The following is a 23,991-nucleotide window of genomic DNA, read 5'->3' as shown; positions in this document are numbered from 1 at the left end:
CAACAATTCTATGTTGTGTATTTTGTAGTTCAATTTCAGTTACAACATAAGCCTTGATGTGATTGGATTTAGTCTTGGCACATTTCAAATTGTTAGCTTTTATTATTTCTTTAAGACAAATCCTATAAATACACCTTTTCTTTATAAAGAAAATGTGAAATGAAGCTGCTTATACAGAGGCTTAGGGCTGGAATTTATGGGGTACCATAATCTTCACACCACTCTGACTGAAAGAGGTTCCACTCGCAGAATAATACAGCTATTGACAGAAAAGCAGAAAGTGCCCTCAGCAGGTCTGGCACCATCTGCGATGAGAAAAACAGAGTTAACTTTTAGGATCCAAGATAACTTTTATTACTCCAGAGTTTATAGCACAAAAAAAGCCCTTAGCCACCTAAAAGAAATGTCATATTGAACTCAAAATGTTAACTGTTTCTCTCTGTCTACAGATGCTGCCAGATCTGCTGAGTTTCTCCATCAATTCTGCTTGACCTTCAGGTCTCCAGCAATTTGCTTTTGTGATGCCATTCATAAACCTGAGGTGGAAATACTGACTCTTAGGAACAGGATGACCTGCCTCGATTATCAGCAACATTACCAGAAGTGGTGGACGCAGCTATTACAGTACTAGGGGATTGAGGAGTCAAGCCAAGTTGGATCATGTTGTATGTATCTGAAGATTTTATTGAGCCCTAGAGGAAGAAGGAGGTGGAACTTGTTTATCAGAAACTATTAAGGGAAAGGGGAGATTCTCCAATGAGCCCAGGGTGCCTTCTAAAGAGGGACCTGACCTCATTCTGCCCGATATTAGTAGGCACTTAACATGGGTCTCTCCAATTTCTTGTTATGTTCCAGTGGTGGTAAGATGATGCTCTTGAGTAACACAAGTTTTCAATTCAAGACTCTCATTTGTTCCATAGCTGAGTGGGTTATCTACCATTGCTCCATCTATTAATAAGAGTTTGGTAGCACCAGGCTGGATAGATTCACCTATTACGTTCCTCTCCCTCTCACCCATGTTTTCAAACCCACTGGCAGGCTAGAGATAAGATTATTAATATATAGACATCAGTTTATGAAGTCTAATTATCTTATTTCTCAACCATGAAACTACTCTACATTGACAGAAAAATGAGAAAAATAGCCATACATTATTAATGCAGATTTTGAAATTAGGCTACTTATAGTCTGCATGTGTCTGATACACTTAAATGCATGACAAAGCACTGTGCATTAAATCCTAGATGTATTTTAGATACTTAGGGAAGGCATTTGTTTTTAAAATAATCCCTGTGGAGGATTCATATCCTCCATTTCTCCTGTAAGACAGTGAAGTGAATCAGTTTTGGTCATGTCAAATGGTCTCTTGGAGCTGCACTGTCTGCATTCCAAATGAGGATCAATGATGGATCTGTTTCCAGCATGTCTTGCTTTTTCTCTGTGTTTCTATTGACTTTTTAAGTAGAGGAACACTTTTAATGTGACAATTATTTAGGGCTAAATACTTAGCACAAATCAAAATCACTCCTAGGTTTTTTTTAAAAATATACTCTCTAATAGTTTTCTGTCCAAGATATGGTACAGCATTTAGCAATTGTCTGAAATTTTAGCATTGTGGATTCATTATTTCTTCAATTCAGTGGTGCCTGAAACATAGCTAGTGGCAGCATCAAGTTCAGGCTGGGCAAAATATGGACTAGATAGAATGAGTTCTCTCCACAATACTGCAATGCCAAAGATAATCTTAAAAGAGGATTGTGCTACTGCATCAAACTGATATTTTTGTTTCCCATACTTGCAATTATTTGATAACTAACAGAGAGAAGTTTAGATTCTAACTGGCTAGTTTTGAAACTTAACAACTGAGGTGAAAAATAGAATGTTTAATTATTTCTACTCCATTTTACCTATATATTAAAACATTAATATTGATCTTCCTTGCATTAATGTAACAAAAGTTTTGGAAGTTGTAGGGTTCCGCATGTTCAATGATTAGACAAAGACTATGCGGTGACAATTGCAAGTCACCAGGAAATTTCTAGGCTCCATCAGTTGGCAATGAGATAAAATAACTTTATAGACCAGGGTACTCCATCCTTTCTTTCACTGAAGACAGGAAAAAAGAAAAGCATTCTCTTACCTTGCTAAAATTATATCTGTCAGACAATTGTTGATGGTAGCCACAGGGAAGCTCAGTTCCCGCAATCTGGGAAGAGAAAAATCTGGGAGAGAAACAAGAAATATTATTCTGTGTAATCCTAAAGTTGCTTGTTTTTAAAAGCAACTTATATTTTTTTTTCACAGAATCCTAAACTATTATAAAATATTGGTACTGCTGACTTCCTGCTTGGAGCAACCAATGCAATTCAGATGTGGCAAGTTCATGGCCTCAAAGTGGTTATGCTCAAATTCAATTTTTTTTCTCCTTTTAATGGATTGTTTTACAGTGAAATATATTTGTTCTCTCGGTTCATTCAAAAGTTGAGGAAATATCTTTTATAAGATCATGATTTATAGGAGCAAAATTGGACCATTTGGCCCATCGAGTTTGCTTCACCATTCAATCATAACTGATTTGGGGAGGCAATGGCCTAGCGATATTATCGCTGGAATGTTAACCCAGAGACCCGGATAATGTTCTGAGGACTCGGGTTCTAATCCCGCCACGGCAGATGGTGGAATTTGAAATCAATAAAATATCTGGAATTAAGCAACTATTGATGACCATCACCAATTGTCGCAAAACCCCATCTGACCCATTTAATGCCCCTTAGGGAAGTAAACTGCCATCCACAGCAATGTGGTTGACTCTTAACCGACTTCTGGGCAATTAAGGATTGGCATTAATGCTGCCTTGTCAGTGACACCCTTGTTCTGTGAATGAATAAAGGAAAAGAAAAGTTTTTCCCTGTAACCGTTGATCCACTTACAAATTAAGAACCCAACTATCTCTGTGGTGCATACACTCAAAGATTGATCTCCACAGCCTTCTGCAACATTGATTTCCACAGATTAACTATGAGGGCAATTAAATCCAAATGCTGATGACTCTGGGACACAAAACATGATATGTTTAACGAGGAGCCTAGAAATGAGCCTCTGAACTCCCCTTCTGCTTTGCTTCCTCTACCCACTCCATCTCCTCAATTTGAAAGCTACAGTACATTGTATGGGACAGAACAAACCCTGCTGATAGTGCAGATTAGTACATTTGCCATGAAATTCAAAACCATACATTGGCCACTCTATGCCTTTTTGTGGTGTTCCTAGCATAGATCATTGCTTATCTGGTACTGTTATGGAACCCAAATTCTGTCATCTTTAGCTGTTACAGAACAATAGTTTGTCTTATAATATGACCTTTTGTAGGCATTCACTCAGCATTCCCAGACAAAGAGCAGAGATTAGGAGGTCTCTGAGAAATGGGCTTAATTTGCTATTTCTCCAAATGATGATTTCAGTGGAGTGTAAAATTAGATAAACTGTAAACCAGGGCACTGGCCCAGTTTCCATCAACTCCCAGCCAGCTGGGTTAAGTTAAAACTAGTTACACAATTTCACCCGTGTAATTGTGTACTATCTCTACCAATGAGACTCAAGAATGAGCTTTATTTTACTTGATGACCATTCAATTTCCACTGCCTCCTTTGTTACTTACAATTAGGGCTTCAACACAACCATTTATTGAAGGAGATTTTAGGTCTTCTGCTCTCATGCAAAGATTTGTGTGATTGACAGATCAGAGACACACAGATGTGGATGAACTTTGGAAATAATAGGCAAAGTGCTGGTGCTATGACAGTGAGGACTGAGAATGCAAAAGAGGAACAATATTTTGGGTTGTTAGCCATAAGTATGAGAAATAGGCCAAAACAAAATCTGGACAAACAAGATGAGTCAGAAACCTCCTTCCAAGTGCCAATATGAGTGTACTTGCACCAAGTGGACAGCAGTTCAAGAAAGAAGCTCAAGGGCAAAAAGGGATGGACAATAAATGCTGGTCCAGTCAACAATGCCCATATCCTGTGAGTAAATTTTGAAAAGTCTGCTATCTTACTAAGAATGATCCAAAGAAGTCATATATTTTGGAGGTAAAAACACAACCATGGAAGGTGTTTCATCATTCAGGAGATTAATATTTGTACAGCAACACACGATTAGGGGATCAACAATCTGTCAGACAGAAATACCAAGCTAAAATCACTCTCTACCATCATAAAGACTGGAACTGTCTTCTGTATAGTCCAGGCACCTGCTTAAGTCAGTGGAAGGCTTTGTTCTTATATGTAAATTGATATCACATTGTGTATAGAGGCATGCCCTGCAGTGTTGAGGAGTAACAAAATCAAGTGTGCACTATACAGATGGCTCCAAAATGCTGCAGAGGAAGGGACAACAAAAGCAGAAGAAATGTAATTCTTTTTCACATTGAGCAGAATTGCTTCTGTGGGCTTCTTAAAAATAAAATTGGGCAATGGCTCTTTGGGATTCCCAGACTACGACACAATTCTCCTCAACCATCCTCACTTTCCTACCCCTGGTTCTATCTGCTTGTTGATCAAGTTGGACTCCATGACACACACAGTTGGAGAGTTGCAATGGTTGGCCATTCAGGACCTCAACCCACCAACAGCAAAGTATTGACACCCAGTCTTCAAAATATAAGGGACTACCTGCTGGTAGTAGTGTTCTGGGGTTTGATGTATGTGTCACAGTGCCAGCTTGTGCCTAGGGTAGTATGCTGTCCTGATGCCTTCTACTTGACTGGGTCCAAAAGTTTTATTTTATGGTGATAAAGGAAAACCACTGATGAGTCTGAATGAGAAGGTTCTATAGTTTTAAACAAGATGTAGTTTATTGCATGATAACCATCTCATACAAATCATCTTAGTAAGTTAAACATTATTACCAGTTACATTGGGAGATCAATGTGATCTTTTTCCAACATCATAAGATATTCTGTCTATATATTGTAGGAGGAGCCTTAATGCATTTTCCAAAATTAATCTTTTCAGAATCATTTTCTCATGCAACTTCTCTCACCATTCCCCCCCTGTAGTTAACAGTCATACCTTCATGTATATAATTAGATTAACATTACTCCATCTCTCCTATCTCTGTGGCATGGCAAATTCAGATGATCTGAAAGCTTCACAATTCTTCCAGTTTGTATTTCTTTTGGACTTTGAAGAGTAGTAGGTTTTTGGTTGAAGACAGTTGACCTTGATACTGTTTTTAATCCTGAGTGTTCTGTAAAGTCTCACTATACTCGAGGATCTTGTATCTCTTAGATGACTTTTGCTGAGATGTTGCTCCTGTTAAGCCAGGTAGTTGTCCAAAATCTTATCTGGAAGATCCTTTATCTCCTAATTTTTTTATTTGCAGAGCAATTCTTCTCTGCTGAATCAGGTAGTTTCATCACAATATGATCTCACCAATAATCTCACTAATAACTCTGTCTCTTATAAATTGTTAACAAATTTCCTTAGATGCTGAACTTTCTGTTGAATCCTGCTTTCAGAAGAATTGTTTGTTCACAGCAGAAGTGATTGTCAAAAGCTTGTAGAACTTAAAGACGTTTATGTGCCTTCTTTTACATTTGGCTCAGCTAAATATTACAGCTGAAGGTCCTTTTAAGTACAATAATACACTTGTATGTGTTATAATATATCAGTTTGTAATTTAATGGGTAGCTTGGAAGCAATTCTGTATCTTAAGCATTGTTTTCTCCAGGTAGCCAACCATGGATTCTGTTTGGTCTGACTTTGAAATTAAATAGCCAGGCAGTATTATTTCTCCTGTTGTTTTCTGCTAATGTAGAATTTTTCTTCAAATAATTTTTAATTCTGTAGTACCTCAATGTTGCTTTACTCTTTTTCATAAATAGATTCTTAATTCTTCAATATAGTAAATATGTTATGTTTTGTTTTCCTTGTCACAGGGGCTTTTAAACTGTGAAATATATCTATGCTAGGTTGCTTCCCTTCTTTTACATTCTATTGATATTTTAAAAAGAAAAGTTAACAAAATGAGCTTTAATCCTATAGAAAGTGAAAATAAGGAAACAGATGAATTGAGTGGATATTTTGCATCATTCTTCACCATAGAGGACATGGTATCATCCCAGAAATAGCTATAAATGATAGATGGAAGGGAAGATAGTTGGAACTGTGTAATGACACATTGTTGGATCCTGATGAACTTGATTCCAGGGTCCTAAAATAAGAAGCTAATGAGCAAGTTGATAAGTTATTTTAATTTTCCACAATTTCCTTAATACTGGAATGGTGCAATTAGATTAGAAAGTAGCAAATGCAATTTATTTATTCATAATAAGAAGTAGACAGAAAACAGGAAACGGCAGCCCAGTAAGTTTAACATCTTACATAGGGGAGGTGTTAGAAACTAGCATTCAAGAAATTATTGCTTATTATTTGATCTGCTGTTGTCACATGTATCAAGATACAGTGAAAAGTATTGTTTTCCAAGCTGTATAGGGCAGATCATATTATACAAAGTACATCAGTGAGCAGAACAGAGTGCAGAATACAGTAAATCAGCTGCAGAGAGAAAGAGAGATCAATATTAACATTTGAGAGGTCTGTTCAAAAGACTGATAACAGCAGGGAAGAAGCAGTTCTCGAATCTGTTCATATGTGTATCCAAACTTCTATATCCTCTGTCAATGGAAGGGAGTTGAGAGTATAACTGGGGTGCAACGGGTCAAACTGGCCAGAGTCTTTGCGTACATCCTGAATTTCCCTAGCCTGTTGAGAAAGTAGAGATGTTATACTTTCTTGCCCAATACAGTGCCATGGAGGAGCAGGACACTTCAAGATGCTCCAAATAATTAGGCAGACTAAACTTGGTTTTGTAAGACGTTATTTGAAGTAGCACTTGCTGTAGACAAAGGAAACCTTTTGGGTGTAAATTCCTTGAATTTCTAAGAGATATTTGAGAACGTGCTACGTGAAAAGTTATTGAGGAAAACACGATTCCATGGTTTGGGTGGGCGTGTGAAAGGGTAAAAATATTGCCATGGTTTGAAGTTTGGCTAATCAAAAGAAAATGGAAATTAGCAACAAATTTCCTTGTTGGTAAGAAGTAACAAGTGGTGTGCCATAGGGATCAGTGTTGGATGTCAACTTGTAATAATTTAACTAAATAACTTGGATCAAAAAACTCACATATCATTGTTAAATTTGAAGATGATTGTTGGGAAAGTAATTTGGAAAGAAGACAAATTGGCTAAAGAACAATTTTAGATACATAGGCTTGGCAAATGGAATAAAATGTGGGAAAATTTGAAATTGTCCATTTTGGTGGGATTGAATCAAAAATAAATAATATCTGATGAGACAGATTGCAGAGCTCTGTGATGCAAAGGGATCTGAGTGTCCTTGTACACAAATCACAATAGATTGGTATGCAGGTACAGTAAAAATTAGAAAATCTAATAGACTGTTGTTATTTCAAAAGTAGGGAGATTATACTTTAGTTATGCATGACATTGGTGAGACTGCACCTGGAGTCTATGTAAAATATTATTATTGAGGGAAGGATGTAAATGTATTGGAAGTAATTCGGAGAAGGTTTACCAGACATACATGGAATAGGCGATTGTCTTACGAGGGAAGGTTAGACAGGCTAAGCTTGTATCCACTGGAGTTTAGTGGAGTAAGAATTGATTTGATTGAAACATGCAAGAAGCATCTTGACAGAGTGATGTAGAGAGGATGTTTCCTCTTTTGAGAGATTCTAGAACAAGGGATCGCTGTGTTAAAAATGAGAGCTAGCCCAGTTAATACAGAAACAGGGAGTTTTTTTCACTCAGTGTCTTTGGAAAGCTTTTTTTTTCAAACGACAGTGGAAGAGATTTTGAATCTTTATGACAGAGCTAGATAGATTCTGTGGGAAAAGCAAGGGGGTGAAAGATTACTACAACAACAACAAAAACAAAGTTGCTGGAACAGCTCAGCCAGTCTGGCAGCATCTGTGGAGGAGAAAACAGAGTTAACGTTTTGGGTCCAGTGACCCTTCCTCAGAATGAAAGATTACCTGGGGTAGGTGAGAAAGTAATCAGATCAGACATGACCTCACTGAGTAACACAGCAACTTGAGGGGCAGAGTTGCATACTCCGAAATGGTATGTCTGTAAATGTTTAATATTTAAATTCTGTAATAGAGCAATGGTGTATCTCAGTGCTACTTACAAGGATTTTCTCACAACTGGGAGTCAACATGGATTATTCATGCCTCTGCAGCAAAAAATGAAGGTTGAATGAAATGATGATTGTCTAACTTTCATGGCCTAATAAACAATGCCTATGTTTTCCATGACTTTCCCAAATAAGTTCTGGTTCCTGGACATTAATGAATTCTAAAAGGGAAACAGAAATAGTTGGAAAAGCTCAGCAAGTCTGTGAAGAGAAATCGGAGTTAACGTTTCTGGTCCAGGGTGATCTTTCCTCGGAACTCAACCTCAGGTTACTGGACCTGAAACATTTAACTGTGATTTCTCTTCACTGATGCTGCCAGACCTGTTGAGATTTCCAGCAACTTCTGTTTTTGTTTCTGATTTACAGCATCTGCACTTCTTTTGGTTTTTATTATTAAATCCTTGCAGCCAGAACTGCCGTTTAAATGATGAATCAGCCAATCTTATCATGGCCTAAGTAACATCCTCCTTTTTTGTAAAGACAGACTCAAAGTATTCATTCAAAACCTCAGACATGCCCCTGCCTCAATCTGCAAATCCCCATTTTGAACGTTGATCAGCCTTACTTCTCTTTTAAACACAATCTTTCTGTTTTCAATCTTACTGCCTAAAGGAAACTTTGGGTTTTCTGTTCATGCAAGCTGCTAGTGTTTTCTCACAGTTCATCATTGCCTCTCTCATTTGCCTTTCCATTTTCACCATCCGTGCCCCCAAAAAACACAAACAAACACAACCTTTGGTATCAGAGATAATGGGAACTGCAGATGCTGGAGATTCCAAGATAATAAAATGTGAGGCTGGATGAACACAGCAGGCCAAGCTGACGTTTCGTGCTCCTGAGATGCTGCTTGGCCTGCTGTGTTCATCCAGCCTCACATTTTACAACCTTTGGTATTCCTGTTGATTTTCAGTTGCATTTTCTGCATTAAGCCGGCACATGCACACTTTTTTATTTTCTTTTTAATATTAGTGCATACTTCTTTTTGCTGTGCAGAGATCTTTGATTTTGTGTGTTCAACCTTTTCTATTAGGGAGAATGTAAATTGGCTACACCCAAATCAGCTGTTCTTTAAAAGTGGGCCAGTGTTCAGTTTTCCTGCCAATCTTTTATTCCAATCTGTTCTTACCCCTGGATGTGAGTTTGCTTACTGAGCTGCAAGGTTAGTTTTCAGACGTTTCATCACCATTCTAGGTAACGTCATCAGTGAACCTCCGATGAAGCCTTCATTGGAGGCTCACTGATGATGTTACCTAGAATGGTGACGAAACGTCTGAAAACTAGCCTTCCAGCTCAGCGAGCAAACTCACATCCAGAACCTCAACCTGAGCTACAAATCTTCTCAAAACTCGCTGTTCTTACCCCATTAATGTCAAGTTCTCTGCCAATTGACTTTTCTCACTCTGGATTGTTGTATCTCATTATCCTCACTTCATGGCATTTCGGTGGTGCTTAATGCAGTCTCCAATATTACTCCTTCAGAGCCATTGCTGTATATAATAGGGTTCATCCCACTGCTCTGCCTTTGCTGCCCATAGACATTAAAATCTACAATGAATATTGTCAAAACACTCACACCAGCTTTATTCACACCTTTTATACTAAACAAAACTTCAAGGGCATTTGAAAAACCCATAGATTCAAAGAGCTTTGGTTTCGTTTTGTATCTAATTGTAGGAAAGTGGAGGATCAATGATTTGACTGGAGCCTAGTCACAATCACAGCCACTAGGCTGTTTTATTGAATTTGTAATAAAATCTAGTCTCCTAGTGTGACATTATTTTCTATTGAACTTAACTTTACATGTACAAAACAGAAGGAATGGATTGCTGTGAACGGATTTGAAATTGAGAACCAAGCTTTGAGTGCTTCTGAACTAGATAGTTTGATTAGTAATAATTTACCCTGCAGTCAGTTGGTCATGGAAGTAAGGACAGAAAACTGCTGAGATTAGTTCAGGGTGTTTGACTCTGTTGATTTAATATGCCATTAGACTGTCCTGAAAAACTAAGTAGCATTGAATTGACATTCTGCACTTGTTACCAGTAACATTTTATAATCCAATTTGAAGTGCTTTGGGATGTTGACGAGATGCACGATTGGTTTTCTTGCTAAATCTAACAGTACAGAATTATGCCTATTCCAACCAGTGTTAAGAGAGAATTTTTCAGCATCAGTATTTTCCCAAATGAATGTTGGTCTTTAGATTTCCATTTGGTTACCAGATCTAACCCACTCATGCAAACTAAATGAATTTACTGCAAGCCGGGCCTCTAATGCTTGGAGCAAGTGCTTTGGGTTTTTTCATGAACTGTGAAGATGGGGACAGTTTACATCTAATTAGCATTTTAATTATTTTGGAGAGATCAAGAATTTAGAGGAAGCTTTTATCAACTTCAGCTTCCTCTGGGGATCGATTAGAGACTTTGACAATTCACTTTGCAGAACAGTCATACTGGTAAAGATAAAATGATGATGATGCCGTGCTCTAATGTTGAACGTGTATGTTAGTGTGCTTTTTTAACTTGAGATTTTTCTTGGCTATGATATATTTATGTTTTGCACCTATAGGAAAGCTCAATTTGCTGCAGCAATGTCCTGGCTCTTGTAAAGTGTCATTATGTACTATTTTTGAACAACTGGTAACTCATTTAAAATAAGCAAATTAGTAATTGTATTAGAATGGAACACAAAAGACTTCAGAGAACCAGTTAATCAGAATACTATGAGGACAAATTAAACCCACAGGTATATAAATGGTCTACAGACTTGATAAATAACTGGAATAGAATTATTTGATTGTTATTCTTTTAGAATATAAACACTAAATACATGTCAAAATGCCAATTCAATATAAACAAACATTTTCTACTGTTCTATAAAATGTCATATGCCATAAAATAAAACTCTATATGTTATTTCAGAAATGAATTCAGTGCAAGTTTGGTGAATCTTCCAATAACTGTCTGAAATCCTGACTAAAACAAATCTCTTTCTGGAGATACAAGTTCATGATATTGTCAAATTTTAAATGTGGTCTCAATAAATCAAACCTTTTTTTATGTTTATTATGGATCTTATGAAACCAGCTATGGGTAATCGTGCTAAAATTACTGGAAGTATAGAATTGTTAATATCAACAATTCAAGTTGTATCAATAACAACATAAAGTTCTTATTAAATTTGTAAAAGCAACTGATTAGGATCTGATTTGTGTTTGAAATGTTTTCCCAAATCTAAAATGGACCACGCAAGGTTGAATTTTGCAGTATCAGGGATGACACTATTTTGTTTCGGAGATAATTAAGTGACCCTGTCAACCATCTATAATAAATGCAGGACTCATTTAATTGAGTTACTAAGGGTCATTTGCATGAAATAGGATCCTTTTGTGAATTTGACATTTCTGCACACCTGATGCATTGTTTTTTAATCTGCTGAACGTATCATAACAGGAACAAATGCCAAACAGCTTTCTCACATGGTATTTAAATGAATCCTCACTTCCATCACCATAAGCCTCTGATCAGTCATTTTTGCCATTAGTTACTGAAAGGTCCATGTTATGGCTGTTTTGGCTGTGAAATGTTTTACAGATTGAGTTTATGAAGGGCAGGAACAGTATTTTTCAGGATAAATTTGTGTGCAATTGCTGGGAAACAGATTACTGTTGACTCTCCAAAATTAGGAGCAGCAGCAAAGAAGGTAACAGATACCTGCATAGGCTGTAAATAACAGTCAAAGAAACTCAAAGGCTCACCAGGCATTAAAGTCTGTGTGCCTTCCGAATGAGAGGCTGAATTTCAGAGTTGGAGGAACAGCTGTAACCGAACACCAGGTCTTGTACTTGTTGTGGCAATGAAGTTTACTGTGAAACTAAACATTTATACCTCTGATCCGGCTGAATTGCTTCCAGTGACATCAACAACATTAATTAGCTTTGCAATTCAAGCACTTTGATCTTTCCATTAGTGCACTGTTGAGGACGTGACCCCAATTAGCTGCTTGAAGCTGATGTGCAAAAAGGAAGGATGCTGGAATTTCCCCACATTGCGGACACTGAGCATCATAAACTGCATATACATACTGAAATGTGCTGCTCATTGTGAAGTTGCTCTGTTTGACCACAGCAAAGGCTTATTTTCTCAATGGTCAACAACAACTTTAATGGGGTAAATATCTCAAGGCATGTTACAGGCACATTATAAAAGAAAGCTAATACCACACCGCATGAGCTGTTAGAAGAGGTGACCACAAGCTTGGTTTAAAAAGATAGGTTTGAAGGAGCATTTTTAAAGAATGAAAAAGTAGAAAGGCTTAGGGAGGGAATAGCCAACCTGATAACCTTGGCAACTGAAAGTATAGCCTCCAAGTTGAGACAATTAAAATTCGGCATATGCACATGGTCAAAATTGGAAAAGTAGTGATATCTCAGAAGGTTGTAGGGCTAATGGGAGTCATGGTAATGGATAAGAAACATTAAATATCAGTGAATTTTGAAGACAATTGATATTTATTTGCAACAAATACCAAATTAAATGCAACAAGAATTACTGCCTGGAAGTACTCCTAAAAGATTGATTATGACAATTGGTTGTCAAATTTTCAGCCCTTTCTTGATCCCTAACATTTCCAGCAATATAATTCACCTTTTGATGGCCTTGAGAATGCAGATAGCTAATTGAAGTAACACCTGCAATGAGTGGAATTAACAATTTTTATGTGATTTAATAGTTGCACATTTGTTTTCCGAAGTAGATTACGGAGTCATAATAGCCTGCAAAACTTGGCAATCATTCTTGGGTTGTTTGCATCCGTAATGGCATTTACACGTCAGTTTTCAAAGTATTTAAAGCATACATTACACCATTTATACACTATATTTTATTGTGCAAAATGTTTGTTGCTAGAGTTCGCTAAACTATTAAATTGTCCTTTCACTGGTAGTAAATTGAATATATGATTTATATTTTAACATTGACAACAAATAATTCTTGAACTATGACAAATAATGGACCATTTCGTTAAAAAAAACAAAGTTGTAAGGAGTGGTTTAAGTTAGGAATATGAAGTTGTCTGTTATTTTCTGAGGGAAAGAAGTATCCTTGAACAGAATATTCAGTTTGCAAATTGCTAAATTTGTACAGCAAATGTATTTTTTAATCTGTGTCACATTATGAATACAACAATTATAAATAAAATATGTATGTCTATATACTGTGGTGCAGTAGCAGTGTCCCCATCCGTAGACAGAGGGGTCTGGGTTCAAGACCTACCTGTTCCAGAGGTGTGTAATAACATCTCTGAACAGATTGATTAGAAAAATAGTTATACTGCTGGCACCATATTTTGGAAATATTATTTTAAAAGGCTTTTACTTTAACTTGAGGCACTCACTAATGAATTCCGATCTAACTGGGAATATCTTTGTAATTCACAGATAGTGCTCTAGTGCCACAGAATCATGAAATTGTGACAGCCTAGAAGGAGACCATTTGGCCCATCGTGTCTACACAAGCTCTCCAAATGAAAATTGACTTAGTGCCTATCTCCAGACTTTTTTTCTTTTTCCTAAAACATTTGCATACTCTTTCTACTCAAATAATCATTTAATGCTGTCTTGACTATCTGATCTGAACCTGCCTAGGACACCACTTAATGCATTCAAAACTTAAACAAATCACTGTAGGATCAAAAAGTGTTCTGCAGGATCTTATTTGATTATTTTGCAAATCACTTAAAATGCTTATTTTTTGTGATAGCAAATTCTAAGCTTATGCTTGAAGAAGCAGAATAGTGGCTCAGTGGTTAGCAATGCTACCACAGTATCAGGGACCTGGGTTCGATTCCATCCTTGGGTGACTGTCTGTGTGGAGTTTGCGCATTCTCACTATGTCTGTGTGGGTTTCCTCTCATAGTTCAAAGATGTGTAGGTAAGATGGATTAGCTATGTTAAACACCCATATCGTGCAGGTTATATGGATTAACAATGGGAAATGCAGGGATTGGCTGAATGGTCTGCTTTCACCCTGTAAGTTTTCTATATGTTGTTTGATTGTAATAGGTTGTGCCAAATTTTTTGTTAGTGATACACAGATATGGTTGAGTGGAAGCCTGGAGGAAGAAATGTTTTTCAGAAGGAATGTTCAGCACACTTGATTGTGTTTTTGTGTCTTAACGCAAGCTCAGACCAAACATCTTAGTTACTGTGCATTGTTGTTTACTGGACATGATTGGAAGAATACACTACAAGAAGCTCCAAGCTATGCAGAGTCCACCTTCTTACTAAATCATTGACGCATGATAACTGAGGTAACATGATATCAGGAGCAAGAGTGGGCCAGCATTACTAATAGTGCTCAAAGTAAAAACAACATTTATAACTTTTCCTTCATTAGTTTGATAATTGGAAAGCTCTTCTTTTGGAAAAAAAATCATTAATGGGATGATCGCTGATTTTTAAAAATTAATTTCTTGCTAAGACAAATGCTAGAAATCTAAAATGTCAACAGAAAATACTGGTAATCAGCCAGGTGGATGGGTAGCATTGGTGGAGAGTGGAACAAAGATGCTGGGCCATATTTCATTATTGGATTGTGATTTGGTATCAGAACTAATCTCATTATTATGATGCTCCCTCTGCCTCAAGACTTCTAGCAGCCAGGATTGTTCAGGAGTCTAGGAGCCTAGTGGCTGTGAATGGGAGGGGAAGCTGGGCCCAGATAAGACACACCTCAAAAAAAACTCACCTCCAATTCCCCAGAAGCCTTGATCTATTGGTTCCGAAGTGATCAGTCACTCACCTAGGTACAGTTGAACGTTCTGATCATTTTAAACCCCCTTAAATCTGAAACCCTCACCCTTGATTGTTAACATCTCAAACACTTAACCCAACCCCTCACTGTTATTCCCTCACCCTCCCCTCTCACTCTCAAACCTTCACTGTCACACCATAATGCCGCCACCCACATAGGCACACATACACACACTTACCCCAGTCACACTCATCCCTTCACACTCACCTCCTTCCCTCTCACCCCCTTATCCACATCACCCAACTCACCCCTCACCCCTCACCTCTCACTTCTCTCATCCACTTTTATGAACAGAGCTTACAGCTCAATTTTGCAGCCTAATATACAATAAAAGCACTTGAGTAAATAGACTGTTTATACCACTCGTTTGAACAATGTTAAGAAATTGCAGCTGCAGTGATTGTAATGAGGCCAGCCTGGTGGACCTCAAAGAATATGAGTTCCCTGTTTGGGACTGTCAATCCAGCCCAATCATGGAACCCTAGCTGACAGATTAAAAACTGGAGTGTCAGACATCCTGTCACTGAGAGTTGGCTATAGGGGATGAGTATCAAGGACTTTCCACAAGTGAATAAAGACTGACTTGGTTTCAGGATAACAGCCTCTGTGGAGTTAATTCAGTAACATGATGAAGCAAAAGGATTACTATCAAGAGTTTCTAAAAATCTGCGTAATCAAATGATTTTCAGAATTGTTATCTCAATAGATATCTAGACCAAATACATAAAAGCAATGTGTAAAGCGCAAATATTTACACTTGAACATCATTCTCGCTATCCTCAATAATAGACTGTATTGTTTATCCCTTTCAATTCATCTGAAGAGTATTCCACATTTATAAAGCATTTTTAATTGACAGTTTTCCATTTGGCATAAGTAATAATCAGACAAATATGTTGTTTTAAGGAATATCTACATCATCTAACAATAGCATTGTCATAACTCACCTGATGGAATATAAATACAATTCATGCTACAGCATTGAATGAAAAACTGAGGGAGGGAAACAATTTTACTTTTAAATTCTTATTGTTTCTGCTCCACAATTCACGCCTACATGTAGCTAGTGTAAAGGCCAATAACTGCTAAAGTCTGTAGTCACCATGAAAATTGAACAAAAACTTACCTGTGACAGCTTCTTAATGAATTCATAGCCTTGTCACTTGCCTTCTTCGTTAGTACAGGTTTACATAGAGTTATGTTAGAAGAAATCTACACAAAGGATCATTGTACTGACATCATAAGGGTTGAAATGCGTAAAGGAAAATGGGGGAATTGGGGAAGTGATAATGAGATGACATAAGAGACAAGGGATAAACCTGGCGAACATTTGAAAGAAATGCATGATAGATCTGAAAGTGAGTTAAGGAAAGCAACAAATCTTTTTAACATAGAACTACCTTCGAAAATAATTACACTTAATTGTTTGTAATTTCCAACTGAATCTAAAGAGTGGAATTGACAATTATATTCTGCAAGCTGAATTGCAATATAACTGAAAATTCTAATCTACTTTTTTATTTTGTATTTTCTTTAAACTGTTGACATCACATAGCCAGAGGAAAGGACAGCAGCCAATGTGAGATTCCCAAAGATCCAAATTTTCCTGACTGCCTTGGGAAGATTGAGGTAAGTAATCAATGCTCTGTTCCCCTTTAAATTATATATCTATGTTGCTAATGAAGGGTGATTCTACAATTAATGCAAAATTTCCAGCAGCCTGAAATTAGAGTGAACAATCAAAATATCATGCATCATTTTTGATTGAACCAGGAATAAACACTGCATTCTGCAAATGTGGTTTTATTTCTATAGTTGACCAGAATGAGCAAAAACTGACTGCAACAGCATGAGTTGTGTAAAATCATGTACAGAAACCAAAAAAAAAGGATAAGAAAGCTGCATTGTGAGAAGTAGCAAAAGTAAAATAAAGCATGAGTTCTTAAAATGTGAAGCAATAATTAAAACATGAGCAAATGAAATTCCATGTTTTTAAAAGCAAGTTTTGAACGTCCCAGTTATTATTTTGTAGCAATTAGAGCTATCTTCTTCTGTTTAAAATCCATGCAAATCATCCTTGATTAATTTATGTCTTTTCAAACGCTGATTAATATTGTCACTTTTTTCCAATTATTTAGCCAACATCACGGTTAGGTTAATTTGTTTCTAAAGTTAACATAACCCTTTTTCCAGTTCTAAACAATGAATGTCAGAAGTCTTCCTGACTTTCAAATTCGCACCTGTAGTTGCAGTATTAAAGAAACAGCTTCACTAGGTACCAAACTGTCCAGTTTCCTATTTGATTAAGAGCCATCCCTCATGCAACTACAGGGATAGCCCCAGCAGAGTTGCTAACAGACAGAAGACTCCGCACCAGGTTAAATCTGATCTTCCTGGATCTGGGGAAAGGGTGAAATGGCATCAGGAATGCCAAAGCAGACACAAGGCTCTGCTAAGCGAGAGAGACAATTTATTTCAGTATTATGGCCAGAGCTCCTATTATGTCTTGCCTTGCTTATCCAAAAAGTCAGTGATATAACTCATTGAGCACTGGCACTTTTTCTATACTTTCACAAGTGAGCAGTGAAATAACTCCACAAAGGCTAGTATCCTGTCATCAAGCCACCCTTTATTCACATATGGAAAGTCCTTGACACTGATGCAGCTTCCTCAGAACCATCTCCAAGAGTGACAGGATGTCTGCCATTCCAGTTTTTATGTCAGCTGCAATACCATGATTGGATCACATTAACAACATTGAACATGAGTGCCCTGATTAATGAGATCCACATTGCTGACCTCGGTACAGCCATTATGTCCCTCCTCCTCTGAGTCTGAAGACATAGGGTGGTTCCTTTTGCTGCAGCACATGCCGGGGTGTTTTAGCATCAGGTCAGGTTCTGCTGACTCTGCCTTGGATACAGGAGGCATGTAATGCACAGTAGCTCACCTCTTACACCCAGAGTATCTTGGAAGAACTTTATTCTCTTCTTCAGTGGCAAAGGCATTAAGGCAGTGACCATCTCAGATTCCAAGGTCTCCTCAATGCTGGACAGGGATGGAGAACCCACAGGTTGTGCCAGCCTTTCCGACTGTCCTGAGGAACCAGGCATGTTTTGCTCCTGCCTCCTGATTGAAATTTTGCAGCTTTTATATGGTCTACATGCTTGTTCAGGACCATTGCACCTACCTGAACTTTATATGTCACTGGGCCTGTCCTCACATCGACCATGTCGCTTACCCATGCTGCACCATTTCTGTGGTTCCTACGCCAAACTTTGTCCCCTGAAGTAAATTGTTTCTCTCGATTAGTGGAGCCTTGTGTCTGGTTTGGCATTCCTGATGCCATTTCACCCTTTCCCCAGATCCAGGAAGATCAGATTTAACCTGGTGCGGAGTCTTCTGTCTGTCAGCAGCTCTGCTGGGGCTATCCCTGGAGTTGCAGGAAGGATGGCTCTTAATCACACAGGAAACTGGACAGTTTGGTACCTAGTGAAGCTGTCAGCCATTTCTTTTGGCCTGCTTTCAAAGTTAGGAATGCTCTTTCTGCCAAATCATTGGATGATGGATGGTGTGGAGCTGTTATTATATGCCGAATACATTCAACTTTCGGAAATACTCAAATTCCCTGCTAGTAAACGATGGCCCATTATCTATGGCCAACACTTTCAGGAGTCTGTGTGTTGCAAAAGATGCGCACAGTTTTTCTATTGTCATCTCCATATTTGACGAATGAACACTATACATATCCAACCACTTTGGGCATCCATAATGATTAAAAGCATTGAGCCCTGAAAGGAACTGCATAGTGGACATGTAACTGAGTCCAGGTTTTATCTCGTCTTTCCCTGAATGTGGGGACACTGCTGGTGGTAATCTTTGTGCTTGTTGACATTCTCAGTACTGCCCCACCAATGTGGCAGTACCTGCCTCCAATCCTGGCCATCTGCCATAACTTCTCACTGATATTTTCATTTTGGAAACCCCTGGATGACTCTGGTGGAGTTCAGCCAGTTTTCTCGGCGACCTGTGCTTGGGACAATCACTTTAGCTCCCCATAATAATATGACATCCTTTTATGGTGATCTGGTCTCTTCCGGTCCAAAAAGGTTTCAGTTCTGGTTGTGACAGCCCTTTGGTTTCTCCCATCACCACTAGCTGTTTCAGTTAGCTTCATCTGAGAGGGGGATGGGGTGAGGGTTCTGGAATAAATAGGGAGAGAGGGGGAGGCGGACCGAAGATGGAGAGAAAAGAAGATAGGTGGAGAGGAGAGTACTGGTTCTCAAATTGCCAAGTAAAATGGAAAGCATCTCAGAATTAGAGGAGGCTTGGTTTATAATATTCCTTTATTAAACCCAGCAACTCCTGAAAGGTGTTAGTACCTTGTACCTCAGAGGAAGTAGGCTCCTAATAACTGCAAATGCTGTGGGCCCATAAGCTGTCAGTGGAATTGCTCATTGCTTCTAATTTACCCCGGAGTCATTTGCCCAGAAAAATAACGTATTCTTTCCATATACTTGGCCCAGTCTTTGATGGCAGGATCAATCGAGTCAAGCTTCCCAAGTAACAGCATGATGCCAGAAATGCTTACCACAACTCAAAAATGATCACTGCCAGCAAATTTCTTCAGGAGCATGGTTTTCTCGTGTAGCCATTGAAATAACTCTACATTAATCAGTACCCTGTCACCAAATCAATCTTTCTTTACATGTGGCAAATCCTTGACACTGATCCAACCCTCTCAGAACCCGCTGTCAGAGTAAACAAGATGTCTAACAGTCCTGTTCTTATCCATCAGGCAGTGCTCCCTGACAATACCAGATTAACAGCCCCAATCAGGGAACTCATATTCTGAGGTCTACCAGGGTGACCTCATTACAATCACTACACTAAGCACCTTAATATTTCCTCCCTCACTATGTTTGTTCATCCAGTATTTGACATACCTCCTTAATAACAATACCTTCATTATCACAAAGACAGAGGCAAAGTATATTTGAAGAAACATGATTGCATATTCCACCTCCACATGTGTTATTGTTCTGGTTTGTAATTGAGTTTATTCTTTTCTTAACTATCCCCGTACCCTTAATATAGTCATGAAGCTACTGTTGAGCTTCTTTGATCTTTTCATGCCCATCTTTGCTTGTCAAATTTCCTTTTTAATTTCACCTCTGCAGCCTGTATACTCCTCTAGGTTTCCTGAAAGAAAAAAATTGTTTATTGCCTTATCTTATGCTGTGTGCTCTGAGACATGGAAGTAGCTCTGGACTTGGGAGTCCTACCTTTACCTTTTAGAGAATGCATTTGTTTTAAAATCTCATAATCTCTGCCTTGAATGCAGACTGTTCTGTTATTGATTTTCCTTTTGAGTAACTTTTTGCAGTTCAGTTTTGCTAAATTACATTTCAGTTTAATAAAATTGGTCTTTCCTCATTTTTACTTTTGGGACAGAAGTGGGCAGGCTACATTTTCTCCCGAATGAAACCCACTCCACAGGTATAAAGGATCAGAGAACAGGCTAAATTGCCTAATTGTGAACCAGCACTCATGGGAGCTTCTGACACCTCCAGCAATATCAGCAGTCCCATATACTCAGTATTGGTAGAAATGTAAGAATGGGAGCTTAACATTCCTGGCAACAGAGTACTCAGACAGGGTAGTGATGGAAATGAAATATGAGAGATATTGCAATGTTGACGAAACATACAGGTATAAGAATGAGGAAGATTGATTTGCTTACAGAGATCATTAAATGAGGCAATTTGTGTTGAAGTTTAGAATAAAGGGATCAATTACGACAATTGATGTTTACTACAGACCCCAAAATGTTTGCAGAAAATCAAAGCACAAATATGTAAACAAAACATGCATCCCAGTGTGAGGTGAAGAGCATGTATTGGGTTGGGATGTGTTTGGAAATTTCAAGGAGTGGAGTGAGATGTGAAAGGAATTCAAGTGTTGGGCGAAACAGTATTTCTCAGGGCAGCTACGTTGGGAGGAAGATGGAGTAGTACCTTTTAGGTGATAGCTTCAATGCACAATAGAAATAAATAGTATCCTCCTTTCTTCCTTCTATTTATGAACTGCTTCAAGAAAGTGACTTATCCATTCTTGTCACATTTGGTGTGGTTAGTGTATTATCAGGGCAAAATGAACTTGCAACAATATCAAATGATCCTTTATTATTTAGTCAATTGGGAAACTGTTGATCTGGTGCCTGTACACCCTCCATACTTTGGGGGTTAGCTTGGAGACTGTTAGGCAGGTTGGTTTTTATCCATTTGACATGTTATTTAGGCACCTGCTGAAAACACACCCAGTTGGGGCTTATAAAAACCAGTCCTTTATCTTTCCCTTTCCACAACTATGCTAAATCTAACTCAATTATAATAAGTACCACTGAAGTGTTGTCTGACTGAATCCTTTTTCACCTATCCAGTCTCATGCCCAAATCTAAATCCAGAACTGTCCTTTCTCCTATTTTGCTTTCTACATACTAGCTAAAAGTATTCTACTGACTACATTTTTGGAACCTGCAACACCCATGTCTTAACTCAAATTTAGGAAGTTAACGTCTTCTGATTTTACTGCCCCATTATTTTCACATTTTTCAAAAAGTTTCCCTCACATCCGTTCAACCATTTGAGGGATTGCAGTAAACTTCAAGCACTGTGATTGCCATTTTTTTGTTCTTCAGATTGCTATAGTTGATCATCCTTCTAAGCAAATCATCCCTCCTCACTCCTTTACCTGTTTCATTAACCAAAACTGCAATGACGCTCCTTTATAATTCCCCCCACTATGTTATCTGAATATCTTATTCCTCAGAAGGGTAATGTGCCCTTCCTATCTTTCTTTCAGCCATATGCCAATCATGTTGAAAGCTTAAAAGAAAACATTACTTTTTTTTACATGATCTGAGTCATGAATGTTTGAGGTCAAGCATAATGTGGGACAGTGTAGTATCCCTACCTCTGAGCCAGTAGGCCTGGATGCAACTCCCACCTGTTCTAGAGGTGTGTAACAGCATCATTAACAGGTTGTTTAGAAAATATCTAGAAAGCACCACTTTCAGTAAACTATGGCTGTGGAAGCCGATTGATGCTCTAAGACTGAACATGTCCAACATTGGTTGCAGTTATATTTTGCTACCAGCCTGACCCTGTTATTTGTTGTCAATGCTTAAAATATATTTGGATGGTCATTTGATGTAAGTGTCACTTTGGAAGCTCTTTACAAGCATTCACAGAGCTCTCCTAACTCAGCAATTGAGAAATTGGACATCCTGAGTACCTTTTTAAGCCTAGTATCATCACCAGCAACGTCATGCTCAGATGCTGTTAATTGTGAGTGGCATGACGTATAATAATTAAGAGCTATGACCAATAGTACACAATGATCATTTATGATAAGTATCATAGCATTATAGAATGATACAACATAGAAGCAGGTCCTTTAGCCCACCATGTTTGTGCCAACCAACAAACGTCAAACTGCACTAATCCCATTTACCTATACTTTGTCTCTAGCCTACTGCCCTTAGCATTTTAATTACTAATCTGGGTATTTCTTGAACATTAAGGTACCTGCCTCCACCACCTTTCCACACGATACGTACCATATATGTACGACAGTCTGGGCAAAAACAATTTAGTTTCACGTCTCCTCTAAAACACTTGCTCCGTACCTTAAACTTACACGTTCTGATCTTAGACGCATCTGCCATGGGGACGAGATTCACACAACCTACTCTGCCTATGCCTCTCATAATTTTATATCCCTCAATCAGATCCCTCCTCAGCCTCCTCTGCTCCAAGGAAAACAAACCCAGCCTATCCAGCCCATCATAACTGAGACTTTTCATCCCTGGCAACATCCTGATGAACCTTCTCTCCTCCCTCTCCAGTGCAATCACATATTTCTGAAAGTGTAGCGAATACTGTGCACAGTATTCCATCTGTGGCCTCACCAATGTTTTATAAAGATGTAACAAGACTGTCTTGCTCGTATAATCTGTGTCCTGCCTTTTGGGTGCCAGCACCTCATATGCCATCTTCACCAACCTGTGCTGACATATTCAGGGATCTATGGACAGGTCCCCCTAATTATTATCCTCATTTTTTTGTGTATATCTTTCCCTAATTAGATCTCCTGAAATGAATCGCCTTATACATATCAGGATAAATTCCATTTGCCATTGCTCTGTCCAATTTATCAGCTGATCTGTCTGTAGCCTGATACCATTCTCCCCACTATCAACAATGCTCCCAATTTTTGTCCTCTGCAAACTTACTAATTAGACTTTCTTCATTCACATCCAGGCTGTTAATGTACACAACAAACAGCACCATGCTTGTGGTACATCAGTTCAACCTATCGCTGAAAGATTTAGTTGAATTCCTTCTCAAGGAAACTGACATCTCAAGCAACTTAAATGATATAACATTGAACATTTCAAAGTTAGCGCAGTAGGTTAACACAATGTCAAGTCTCTTAACTAAGTTCAAACCTAACCCAGATTGACAGCAATAAAATGTTCTCTTTCTGTCAGCTAGTGGTCCAAAGTAGAACATGATTTCTTAATCTCAACCCTGTTTCTTATTCATTGATACTACAGTCCAAAATTGACAAATATGTTTACAATTATGGGCAATCTTAAGGTTTCTTTTTACCCCAAGTGTTGCATTCAGTGTAAAACTGCATTACTTCACTGCAGGTTGAGCTTTAGTCTTCTCTTACATCATGCCAGCTTAGATCTGCTGCAAAGCAAGAGAAAGCACTGCAGTGATAGCAAGCTGGTAGCGTCACACTGGTGAAAATCAAATATTGCTGAGATCAGGTACTGGCCCAGTTATTAAGGCTGAGAAGATGTTCTAAGGCAGTGGTCTGGATTTGATAACGGCAATGACAATTAAATTGTCAATCTTCCCTGCTATTATTATTCTGGAACTGACAGC

At 38.2% G+C, this 23,991-nt stretch overlaps 1 protein-coding gene across 6 annotated transcripts in view; it reads left to right on the top strand.

Annotated features, from left to right (window-relative positions):
• LOC125463480 (alpha-1,6-mannosylglycoprotein 6-beta-N-acetylglucosaminyltransferase B) overlaps window positions 1-23,991 on the top strand; it is an 875,834-nt gene that overhangs the window by 451,422 nt on the left and 400,421 nt on the right. For all 6 annotated transcript variants that reach the window (XM_059653747.1, XM_048554765.2, XM_048554763.2 and 3 more), the window contains one exon: window positions 16,587-16,660. In XM_059653747.1, coding sequence (XP_059509730.1) covers window positions 16,587-16,660 — 74 coding nt within the window. The remainder of the gene's footprint in view (window positions 1-16,586; window positions 16,661-23,991) is intronic.

This window comes from Stegostoma tigrinum, chromosome 22 (genome assembly GCF_030684315.1).
Source record: "Stegostoma tigrinum isolate sSteTig4 chromosome 22, sSteTig4.hap1, whole genome shotgun sequence".
NCBI lineage: Eukaryota > Metazoa > Chordata > Chondrichthyes > Orectolobiformes > Stegostomatidae > Stegostoma > Stegostoma tigrinum.
This window is presented reverse-complemented; position numbering and strand designations above follow the sequence as displayed.